General features: G+C 55.4%; 1 protein-coding gene across 41 annotated transcripts in view; it reads right to left on the bottom strand.

Moving 5' to 3' along the window:
- Window positions 1–1,006: 1,006 nt before the first annotated feature.
- CTIF (cap binding complex dependent translation initiation factor) overlaps window positions 1,007–11,199 on the bottom strand; it is a 296,979-nt gene continuing 286,786 nt past the window's right edge. For 31 of the 41 annotated variants that reach the window (XM_023647782.2, XM_023647780.2, XM_070221061.1 and 28 more), the window contains 2 exons: window positions 6,985–7,038; window positions 1,007–5,168 (listed from right to left, as the gene is read on the bottom strand). In XM_023647782.2, the coding sequence (XP_023503550.1) occupies window positions 4,953–5,168; window positions 6,985–7,038 (270 nt within the window). In that variant the 3' untranslated portion in view covers window positions 1,007–4,952. The remainder of the gene's footprint in view (window positions 5,169–6,984; window positions 7,039–11,199) is intronic. The other 10 variants (XR_011421048.1, XR_011421049.1, XR_011421050.1 and 7 more) reach the window with 1 other exon arrangement.

Below are 11,199 nucleotides of genomic sequence, written 5' to 3'. Positions count from 1 at the left end.
TTTAGAACCTTCTGGAACCTGGACTAAATCGCCCAGAAAAATCTCCTCCCCTTTTTGGAGGACAGTGTTTGGTAACATTTCTCTTTCCTCGCCCTCTCTCTTGTCTTCAAACACCTTTTATCTTGACCTCTACTTTCTCTCCTACTCCTTTTGCATTTTTATTAAAAACTTGGTCTTGACAAATATCTCAACTGTTTAATTAAAATGTTATTGCCCTTTGCCAGTCTGTGTACTTCTGAGCGTCCCTGTGCAGCGTCATACGGCTCAGCAGTGGGCGATGGCCTCCCCTGGCTCCTGGGCTGGTCTGGCCGTCATCTTGGCCAGGTCAGGGAGGCATGAAGGCGGTGGATGCTCTGGTCACCAGCCTGAGTTGCTGAAAGCCTGGCAAATTCTAGCCAGAATCCCTGAGGGGGATCTGTTACCAGGAGGCAGTGTCCCCGGTGTCTTGCCATGAAAGGGATTGTGCAAAACAAGGGCCATGTCATCACAGGAAACTAGATCACTGGGGCCCTTTGGGCCCCTTTGATGAAAGACTGATTTGGCCCACCGGGACTGGACAGTCACTTGCTGCTGACTTTTAGAAGCTGCTAGGTACAAGTCGCAGTCTTCTTAAATGAGTTATTGCCAAATGCCACAGTGACATTTCCAAGGGAGGTGTGGGCTTTGGGGTGGGGGGCGATGTTAAACATGGAGTAAACCAAATCTTCAGTGTGAACACCATTTTCTGCAGGACTGGCCTCATCCTGCCACCTTGGACAGGCCATAGGTCCCAGCTTTGGGAGGGCATAACTGTCCTCACCCATGTTCTCATGGACCACTCTTTCACAAGCTTCCCCAGGCCCTGGACTCTGCCCCGGCTCCCCACAGCGGCCAAACTGTGGGGAATCTTCTCATTAGCCCATCAGCCGGGCAGGGGCTCCTCTGAGGTCTCTGCCAGCGCCAGCTGAGGTTCAGAAGCCTTTGGGAAAGGCTTTGCCAAACACACAAAGAACACGGATTCAGGGCATTTTTGTTTTTTGGTGTTGTTTATTTTTTAAACCCACTTGTAGTTTGGGTTCAGCTGGAAAGCAGGACATACTGAGGGGGGAAGGTGGTTGCGTGAGCAGGATTCCACTGCAGCTTTGGCGGGAAGCCCCAGGCCCCTGCCCAGGGAGGTAGGTCCTGTCGCCAGGTTCCCAGCTGGCTCAGGCGAGACAGGCAGCCCTTCTGTGCAAGTGTCCCAAGCAGGGGAAAGTTGTCTTGTCTCTGATCTGTGACCTCACAGGCCCAGACAGAGGTTTCCCAACAGAGGGCCCAGCCGCTGAGGGTCAAGACTCCACGAGCAGGCCCCAAGAGTCTGTCACATGAGGAACCCTGGCCAGTTTCCGATGTCAGATAAGAGGCTGGGACTTGGCGTCTGGGGCGGTCCCATGGGGCTGCTCCTCGCGGCCAGTCCGGCTGTCTGGGCCCCCACCCCTGCAGCTGCCCAGGGCGTGATCAGTGGTACATTTCCCACACCCCCCCTCCTCCCTCAGAGAAAAATAAAATAAAATAAAAATTAGAATAAATACCGACTCAGCCGACATTTACATTTACATGGATGGACAGAACGATCCCCAAACCTTAAAGGTTTACAGACTGGTTACGGAAGGACGAACAGACGAAACTGGGTTTGCAGGGTGCACACTCCCCAGGGAGGATGGTGGGGCTCCTGCCTTGTCCAGGGGAGCCCGGGAGCCTTCTTGGGGCTGCGGTCCCGGAGTTTAGGCAGCCACAAGGCCGCGGCGAGCAGGACTGTGGCGAGCAGGCCGGCTGCCTGGGAGGAAAACAATGACTACCTCGTCTTGACTGGCAGGGGAGAGACCGAGACAGGATCAACATCAGATGGCCGGACTTTGCCTCTTCAACGCGCCAAGAAAGCTGCGGGCGAGCGAGGGGAACAACACAAACCTCAGAAATGCAATATCCAGCCCGGCCTCCCATCGAATACATTCGGAGGTCACCTGGACATGGCTTCCTCAGTCAGCAGAGGGGGCGTCTGGCCTGAGGAGGGGGCGGAGGCCTGCAGGGCTCTCACTTCTGCGCCCCAGTTCCTGTCTGGGGAGTCTCCCGTGGGAAGCTGCCTCAGAGTCTCAGATTTGAGGCCTTACTGCTATTTCCTTTAAAAAAAATTTTTTTTTTTAAACGTTTTCCTTCCATGTCTGAAAAAGTAGCAGCAACCTGCATTTAGAAAAACGGCCTAAATTGTTATTCGGATTGGCCAGGAAGCGCTTTCAAGCAATGGAATAAACTAGGCAAACCATATGTCTGGAGCCACCGTTGACAGACACGTAATTAAAAATATATTTATATATGTATACATATTTATATCTCACTTCTTCACACCCTGGTCCTAACAGTTAAGGAGGGGTGGGCCTTGAGGCAGGCCCACCACGGAGGGCCGTGAGGAGGAAAGGGCGTTAGGCCCATGGTGCCCACGAGGCTATCTGTGTTGGCTTTCCAGGGAACATGGGCCCCCTGAGCACCTTCCGTCTGGGGCGCCTTCATGAAGCTCACTCTCTGAGCCCAAGGTAGGGGTGGGAGACCCATTCCCCACCTCCTTGACTTATGCCCCCACTCCTGGGCCTCTCTTGTCCTCTGGGCCCTGCTTCGTTCTCAGCAAATGTGCTCACACACGCACCCACCCACCCACACCCGCACACGTGCGCGTGCGTGCACACACACACACACACACACACACCCCACTCGAGGGAAACAAGGCTCATCTCAGCACAGGTGCCGCTCTCTGATGGCTGCCAGGGAGCGGGGGCTTGCCTGGCTGGGGCTGCCTGACTCTATGAGACCAAGATTTCCCCAGCGTCCTCTCAGAGCATCCTAACATCGGCCCAGCTCTTCCCTCAAGGCCTCCTGTGGAGGCGCTGGTGTCCCTGGGCCCCAGGCTGGGCAGAAGGTGTGGGGCGAGGAGGAAAGGCAGAGAGGAGAAGCTTGAGAAAGCCTGGGAGGAGGGAGGGAGAAGGCGAAGGCCGGGGCAGGGACAGCACGGGCTTCCCGGCAGAGGCTACAGACACGTTCCAGAGAAACCTGTGCCCCCACACCTTGTCCCCAACAGGCTCTCTATGGGGACCGGCATGGGCTCCTGTTCTGGGGCTGGAAGGCAGGTTGCAGCTGATGGGGAAAGCCGGTGAGGACTGAGGAACGTCTCCCTGTGCCACCCTGCCTGCTCTCCCAGCCTCGGAGTCCACAAAGGGAAACCTCCTCCAGCCTTCACCTGCTGGCCAGAATGACTGGACCGGCCGGGCAGCCAGGGGGGCCTCCGAGGGGACCCAGGGACTGACTGGCCTCAACAAAGGAGCAAATAAGGAAGCTGTTGGGCTCTGAGGTCATTTTCCAGGGGCTCATCAAAGTGTGGGCTCCGGACCCAGAGATGGGGCTGTGCAGACGCCAGCAACAACCCAAAGCCAGCCTCCCAGGGCCCGACTCGCATCCTTCTCTCTAGCCATCGGAGAAGGAGCTAGCTCCCCAGGACCTGGCCCTTCCAAGAAACCCCAGCCTTGTTCCCAGCCTGGAAAGCTGGTCGGGTCACCGGGTTGCCTGCTCCTGCCTCAGTGAATGCATCCTTTCCCGACAGCCCTGGGCTGCAGTGCCCAGAGTCCTCCTGGAGCACACGGACTCTGGCTGCGGGAGGTCTGGTCTTTGGGATCCTGCCTGTGATGAGGCTAGCGCAGTGACATAGCCAGTCCATAGCTAATCTCCACGTCCCGGGGGGGTCAGGCAGCCCCCACCACCTCTCTCCCCCGAGTAAGAGCTTGGGACAAGACCTGTGTGTGGATCGAAAACATCACCTAGTGTTTTGGTTTTAATTTGCCAGCCCTGTCCTGTGCCCAGTTCACCACAAGGCCCCGGGCCAGGACGGGGTTTGATGCACTCCCAGCGGCAACACTATCAGCCCTTTGAGAGAGCGGAGCTAGAAGAAGAGAGAACAGAGGTACAGAGGTACGGGAAGCCAGGGGCTGAGGAGCACGGGGTTCCAGTGGGGACCCCTGCCGGGGCAGAAGTTTTCAATTACCCTAATTGGCTACTGGCAAGCTGTCTGTGGCTAGAATCCTTCCAGAGGGGGTCGGGTTTGATCTCCCACTAATCAGGGGGTCCTCGCGGGGCTGACTGTGTGATCGCATCGCGGGCTCTTTTCATCGACAGAGGAGACTTCAAAGCAGCTGACTTCGGAAAAATAAAACAATAAAACAAAAGAGTGCCAGTGGAACTGCAAACTCCGTTCCCCTCCCTGCTCCCGACCCCCGAGGCCTCAGCGTGGGGGCTGAGGGAGGAGGAACTGGACGCCGGGAGGGTGGAGCGTGAAGGTTACAGAGGAGACGCCTCTGTCCCCGAGCTCGACCATGGCGGACAAAGGCCGTCAATTACGGGCGGCTGGTGGGGACCGTGCCTGCCTTTGTCCTCCCGGACATCTGCTACACGTCGCCTGCTGCCAGTTGGCGACTGCGGCTGACAGCATGCGGGAACAATGCAAGCCCGTCTCCGACCCACTTTTTCAGCCTTCTGAGGTCCTTTCTGACCCAAGCGGTACCCTGGCGCGCGCGCAGGGCTGCCAAGGCCTCGGAGGAGTCACAGAGATGAATCCCTCACACAAAGCCCTGTGGGGGACGCGTTTGATGGGAGGGGGCGGGGAGGAGCGGGAGTGAGGAGGGGGAGGGCCGGGGCCACACGGAAAATAAACATGCTTCCCTTATTGGGGTGAGCTGCCGCATGCTCGGGGCTGGGGGGGGCTCAGCTGGGAGGGACGCCTCCTAGGGATTTGATCCCTTCCCCGTCTGGCTCCAGACTGGCCGCCGGCTCTGCCTGCCTTCCTCCCCATTTCTTTCTCCCGCCAGGGCCACCCCTGTCCTCCCGCCTGTCCATCTGGCCCTGTGCACCAGGGCCCCAGCTGCCCGCGGGCCGCCTGCCAGGCCCCCTGGCTGTCAGGCTGTCAGTTTCTGGATGGTTCTGTTGTAGTACTGCGTGATGGGGGGCGTCAGAGGGTTCCAGCTGTTGGCATGGAGCTCGATGACCTCTAGGAGTAGCGACCGGGTCAGCATCGACTCCGAGGGGCATAGCATCTTGTCGCGGGCGCTGGCCAGGAGCTCGGTCATCATCTCGGGCAGCTGCTCCTCTAGCAGCCGGCCTGTGCTCTGCAGCTGCAGGCAGAGAAGGGGAGTTAGGACAGGACTTGGGTCCCACAATGATCCCTGACCCACCTCGGTTAGGTGGGCTGGGGGCAAGGACAGGAAATAGCTGGGTTATCTCAGGAAAGTGCAGGCCCAGGCCTCTGTGCCAGGGAGAAGGACAGAGACTAGGGAGGGTGGAAACAGCCAACTGTGAGAGCCCACACTTAACCCCCAATCTGCCAGAGGGACAAAAGGGATCAGGGTATCGCCTGCTGCCCAGGGCTGCAAAGAGCCTCACCAGGAACATGTTGCTTCTCCTTTTCACCTACTCACCTCCCCTCCTACAGGAAGTCTTCCCTGCCTACCACCCACACCTGCAATGACTGTGTGACTGCTCCCTTCAAAGGTGATCAGCTTGCACCGTGTTAATTTTCACTTGCTAGGATGTCTCTCTGGAAACGAGCTTAGTCATTATTACCTGCGTGTGTCCGTGTGGAACCTGAGAGCAGCGATGAGAGCTCCTATTTCTGTTTCCTTCTCTCCCGCCCCCAATCCCACCTCCTTGCTCCCCTGACCTCTGCCCACACTTGTGACACGAAGGGGAGGAGAGAAATAAGAACTGAGGCAGAAGGCCTGCCCTCAAGAGAGACCCCATGATCTTCAAAAGCCCCTGTGGGGAAGGAGACCCAGTCTTCTGGATCAGCCCACCTCAGCCAGCAGCCCCTACAGGTCCTCTCCATATGACCTCAATCTTCCTCTCCGTCTCATCCCCAGACTCATCCCACCCATTTTTCAAGGCTGTACCTTCTTCACAAAACCTTCCTTGACCTCCCCAGCCCGCCCTGACCTCTCTCCTGACTCCTCAGGGAGGTGTGCTCTGTACATACTTCTCTACATTGCCCCATCCGCTCTGCGTGTGTGTGTGTGTGTGTGTGTGTGTGTGTGTGTGCATGTGTGTGACGGATCCCTAGCCAGGTGGGAAGCTGTCTGGGGCAGGGGCCATGCTTTCTCCTCCCTCTCCCATCTTCCCTGTTCCAAGCCCCATGAAGGGTACCCAGCTAGAGGTGAAGAAATGAGCGGAGTGACCGTCCCATTGACCTAAGGCTGCTGTCTGTGCTCCCAGCACTTCTGGCCTCTGAGCTCCTTGGGAGTGGCCAGGGAGGCAGTCTGGCAGAAGCCATCAGAGAGGTGGGCCTACAGCCCTCACATGCCCTGGGTGCTCAGGCTGGAGCCTCTCCTCCCTGCACTTCACTTGGAATGACTCTGGGTGTTTTCTGAGGGCAAAGCTTTGCCCCCGTGACTGGGCCAGAGCCAAGTGTCTGAAGGAAGGTCCCAGAGGAGGAAGGGTTGCAATGAGCCACACTTTGGGGACAGAGTGACACCTGCCAATGGGGCTGCTTGGAAGCACACAGCATCAACACGAGGGATTTGAGCCTCAGGCACCTTCCCCAAACCCCACACCGCCAAAGCCAAGGGAGGTATTTGGGGGCAGGGAGTCCCTTGGAATCTCTTATGTCATTTGTGCGCTGTGCCTGCTGTATGGAGAAGGTGGTCTTGGGGGCAGAGGGAAAGTGGACAGTGCCAGCACTTGGTCCTTCCCTCTTGAGAACCAGCAATTCTCTCCCTCCAACCTGCTGCGTGCTGGTCTCCCCATTAACATGTACTCTGGCTTGGGGTTGACAATTCTGGATGCAGAAGTCCATGACCACTCAGGAAGCCATCCCCCACCAGCACTCTTGACACACCCTTGCCCTGGACTTGTGGACGCCTCCAAGGAGCCTCATGCCCCTCCCACTGCGAGGCACAAGGCATGAGGGGCGCACCAGGTCTGAGCCTCACTGCTTACCTCCATCGAGCAGCACAGAACGGCATCTTCCTTCACATCCTGAGATTGCAGGAGCTGTGAAGAGAGGGGCAGAGAGCACCACTTAGGGGCTGCGCACCTGCTCCCAGCCCCCTGCAGCCGGTCCGCCCAGACCTAGCCCTCATGCAGCCTGTAACAAGCATCTCCAAGGCACGGGCCAGAGGGAGAGCCCATGAAGGTCAGAGGGTGGCAGGAACGCTGCACCAGGAAGCTGTGATTTCTCACAGGGGGTTTAAGCGACTGGAGGACAGCTGTGGTCATGGAGCCCGGGTGCCCCGGCCAGGTTGGAAGGCTGCGATTAGAGACCACGGTGGAGCAAGGCTGCAGGTGGGTTTGAAGGCAGTAGCAAGTATGTTGGGATCATCGGCTGTTAACAACTGGTCAGCGAAAGTCCTCGGAGAAATGAAATTAGCTTAAAGACTTCCTGCTGGGTGAGGGGAGGCTCAGTGGTGGTCTCAGGAACTCCTGGGCCCTGGCTGTAGGACTTCCAGAAACCAAAGTGCTCTTTTGCAAAACCACGCCTGCACTGACTTCCCCAGAGGCTGGAATTGCTGCCTGACCAAGGCCGTGGCCAGGCTGCTCAGGCCTGGGGCTGGCCGTGTCCCTGTTTGGATTTCCCTCTACCTGCCTCATTTCATTCTCTCAATCTCTCTCTCTCTCTCTGTTTTTCTTTGCTGAGGAAGATTAGCCCTGAGCTGACGTCTGTTGCCAATCTTCCTCTATTTTCTTTTGTATGTGGGTCGCCACTATAGCACGACTGCCAATGAGTGGTGTAGGTCTGTGCCTGGGAACCGAACCCGGGCTGCTGAAGTGGAGTGCACCGAACTTAACCACTAGGCCATGGGGTCGGCCCCTCTCTCTCTTTTTAAATTGAGATATAATTCACGTAACATCAAATTCACCATTTTTTTTTTTTTTGAGGAAGATTAGCCCTGAGCTAACTGCTGCCAATCCTCCTCTTTTTGCTGAGGAAGACTGGCCCTGAGCTAACATCCATGCCTATCTTCCTCTATTTTATACGTGGGACGCCTACCACAGCATGGCATGCCACGCGATGCCATGTCCGTACCTGGGATCTGAACCGGTGAACCCTGGGCTGCTGAAGCAGAATGTGCACACTTAACCCGTGCGCCACCGCGCCAGCCCCAAATTCACCATTTTTAAGTATACAATTCAGTGACTTGTAGTATATTCAAGGTTGTGCAACCATCACCACTATCTAATGCCAGAACGTTTTCATCGCCCCCAAAAGAGGCCCATACCCACTAGCAGCTGGTCCCTTTTTCCTATCCCCTGGCAGCCCCTAATTTCCTTTGTTTCTATGGATTCGTCTATGCTGGACATTTCATATAAATGGAATCAAACAGTATGTGGTCTTTGGTGACTGGCTTCTTCCACGTAACATCACGTCTTTAACGTTCATCCATGTTGTAGCCTATTATCAGTTCTTCATTCCTTTTTATGGCTGAATAATATTCCATTGTATGTTCACAATACGTTTTGTGTATCTATCATTAGTTGACAGACATTTGAGTTGTTTCCACTTTTTGGCTACTATCAGAAAAGCTGCTATGAACATTCATGTACAGGTTTTTGTGGGAACATACATTTCACTTCTCTTGGGTACACACCCAGGAGGGGAATTGCTAGGTCCTGTGGGAACTCCATGGTTAGCTTTTTGAGAAACTGACCAACTGTGTTCTACAGTGGCTGTGCCATTTTACATTCCCTCCAGCAACATCTGAGCGTTCTGATTTTTCCACATCCTCACCAACATTTGTTATTTTCTACTTTTTAAAAAAATTCATTTTTTTCTTGGATCCCCAGTAGAAACTCTCTCCAGGTACAGCTTCAGAGAAGCTCTAGCATCCTGTTCTCCCCAAACCGTGTTGACCACTTCTTCCACTGTCCCCTGTGCTGGTTAGCGCCTCTCCCAACCCCTAAATCCACCTCAGTTCCTTCTCCACCCCATCCTCCACCACACGGACCATCATATCCATCAGATGACACCACACCTAGATGACCTGCTCCAGGTGACTTCTCCACCCCCTGGAACCCTCCACTTTCTGCACACTTCCCCATCCTTCGGGGCCCAGGCCACTTCCCAGCTTTCCCTGGAGACTTCCAGATTGTTCCAGCTCATGATGCCCTCTCCTGCTTCTCATTCCGGCGAGTGTTCCCTGGCCTTCCCACCCACCCACTTGGGTTCCACGCAGGTGAAGACACACTTTGCAGTGTGAGCTGCCGGCTTCCTGAAGGCAGGGGCAGGGCCACATTCATCTTTGCTGCCCTTTTTAACACCTAGCACAGCTCCTGGCAACAGAAGGCATTTGCTAAATGTTGGATATGATTTATGCATTGTTTTTGTTTTGAAGAGATAGTGGAGGGTGAGCAGAGCACAAGAGAGGAAGACATTTTTAGGTCAGCTTCCTTGCCCACCAACCGAGAACTGGAGTCAAGGGGTTTGAACCGGGCACGAGGTGTTCAAGGACAGGTGAAATCACACATAACCCAGGCGGACTGTTGCCACTGCTGGTTCAAAACCCAAATCCCACACACCTTCCTCACCCCCACCCTTCTCTTGTCATGTTGCATCCATCCGCCCGGCCCAGGGGCCCTCCCGCAGGAGTTACAGCATCTGCTTCAGGAGGGCTGAAGATCCAGCGTAGTCTTTGCTGATTGCCTGATGAGCGTGTAGGCCATTGAGGCCGCAGGAGTCTAGGGGACAAGTCAGTGCTGGCTGCACCGACCAGAGATACTCTCAGGGACCAGACCTCCTTCCTATTTGTACCTCGATCAGAAGTGGGGCGAGAACTGGGCTCTCAGCAGACAAGCAGAAAAGAAATCATTTTGGGAAGAACGAGCAGAGGTAGACCTTGGCTGCTCAAATGAAAAGCAGGCAGAGAGCAAGGGACAATCCAGCGGAGGGAATGGTTTGGGCGACGCAAGGTGACAGGTGTTGACGGCCATCGGTACGTGTGCTCTACCCACTGACACATTCTGACTCCGGGCCTTTGTGCTCGTTACCCAGGAATTCTCGGCCACTGCATATCTGCAGACCTTTCTCCCTCACTTGATTCAGGGCTCTGCCCCAATAGCACCTCATCGGCCAGGGCTTCCCTGACCAGCCTGGGTGTAACTGATCGCCCCCGCCCACCCCCGGCTCGCTGCTCTCTGTGGCAGACCTCACCCCTGACATTTTAGCTACTTGTCATCTGCTGTCCGTCTCCCGGGACTAGAAGGCAGGCTCCACGAAGCCAGGGCCTCTGTTTTGTCCATTGCTCTCCCCAGCACCTGGCACTGTGCCTGGCACACAGTAAGCACTCGAAGTACTTGTTAACAGAGATGCTCGGGGAGGCAGGGAGAAAACTCACCCAGCTTGGAGAGTCTGCAAGTGGGAAAAGGCTAACTCTGATGGGCTGCCATCTGCAAGTCACCCTGGTGCACACAGTAGAAAAGGCGACAGTGATGGGGACGTGGATCCCCCACCCTACACGTGCCTCTTGCTAAAGGGGACGTGGCATGAAATGATAATTGCTGTGTCTGCGGACATACAGTGCTTGTGGAAAGAGAAGTTGGTAAAACTCTCTAGATGACAATTCGCTGTAACTATTGCAAGTGTACAAACCCTTTGACCTGGCAATACACCGTCTAGGAATTTATCCTACATGTGTACCTACACGCATGCACTATATCATGGATGCAAGGCCTTCACTGCACTATTGCAAATAACCTGAATGGCCACCGACAAGGCAACTGGTTAAATAATTCCGATACATCCACACAGTGGAATACTCTGCAGCACATGGCTGTTGCTGCCCTTCTACGCCAGAGGGAAGACCAGGAAGCAGGTTCTGGAAAAGGCTGGAAGGAGGTGACTCACCTTGCAGCAGGCCTACCAACGTCGCGTGGTCCAGCATCCAACCTGCCTGCTCTGGGAGGGGCTGGTTCATGGACAGGGAGAGTCCTTGACTGTCTGGATGGCGTGGGGGCGTGTGGGCCTAGCCCCTGTACTCTGCGGGGAAGATCGGGACTCCTATATCCTAGGAGAACTCTGTGAGGTTTGCTGGAATTTCTTTCTGATGGTGACTTTGTCTCCTCATAGGTTTCTAATAGTGCTTAGTGGGGGAAAAAATTCCCTAAAATAAAAATGACTGGTAGAAGTCACAAAAGAAGGGGGGAAAGTGGGGTATCTGG

The sequence above is a fragment of the Equus caballus genome, chromosome 8 (genome assembly GCF_041296265.1).
Source record: "Equus caballus isolate H_3958 breed thoroughbred chromosome 8, TB-T2T, whole genome shotgun sequence".
Lineage (NCBI taxonomy): Eukaryota > Metazoa > Chordata > Mammalia > Perissodactyla > Equidae > Equus > Equus caballus.
The sequence above is the reverse complement of the archived record's forward strand: the minus strand, read 5'-3'. Positions and strand labels throughout refer to the sequence as shown.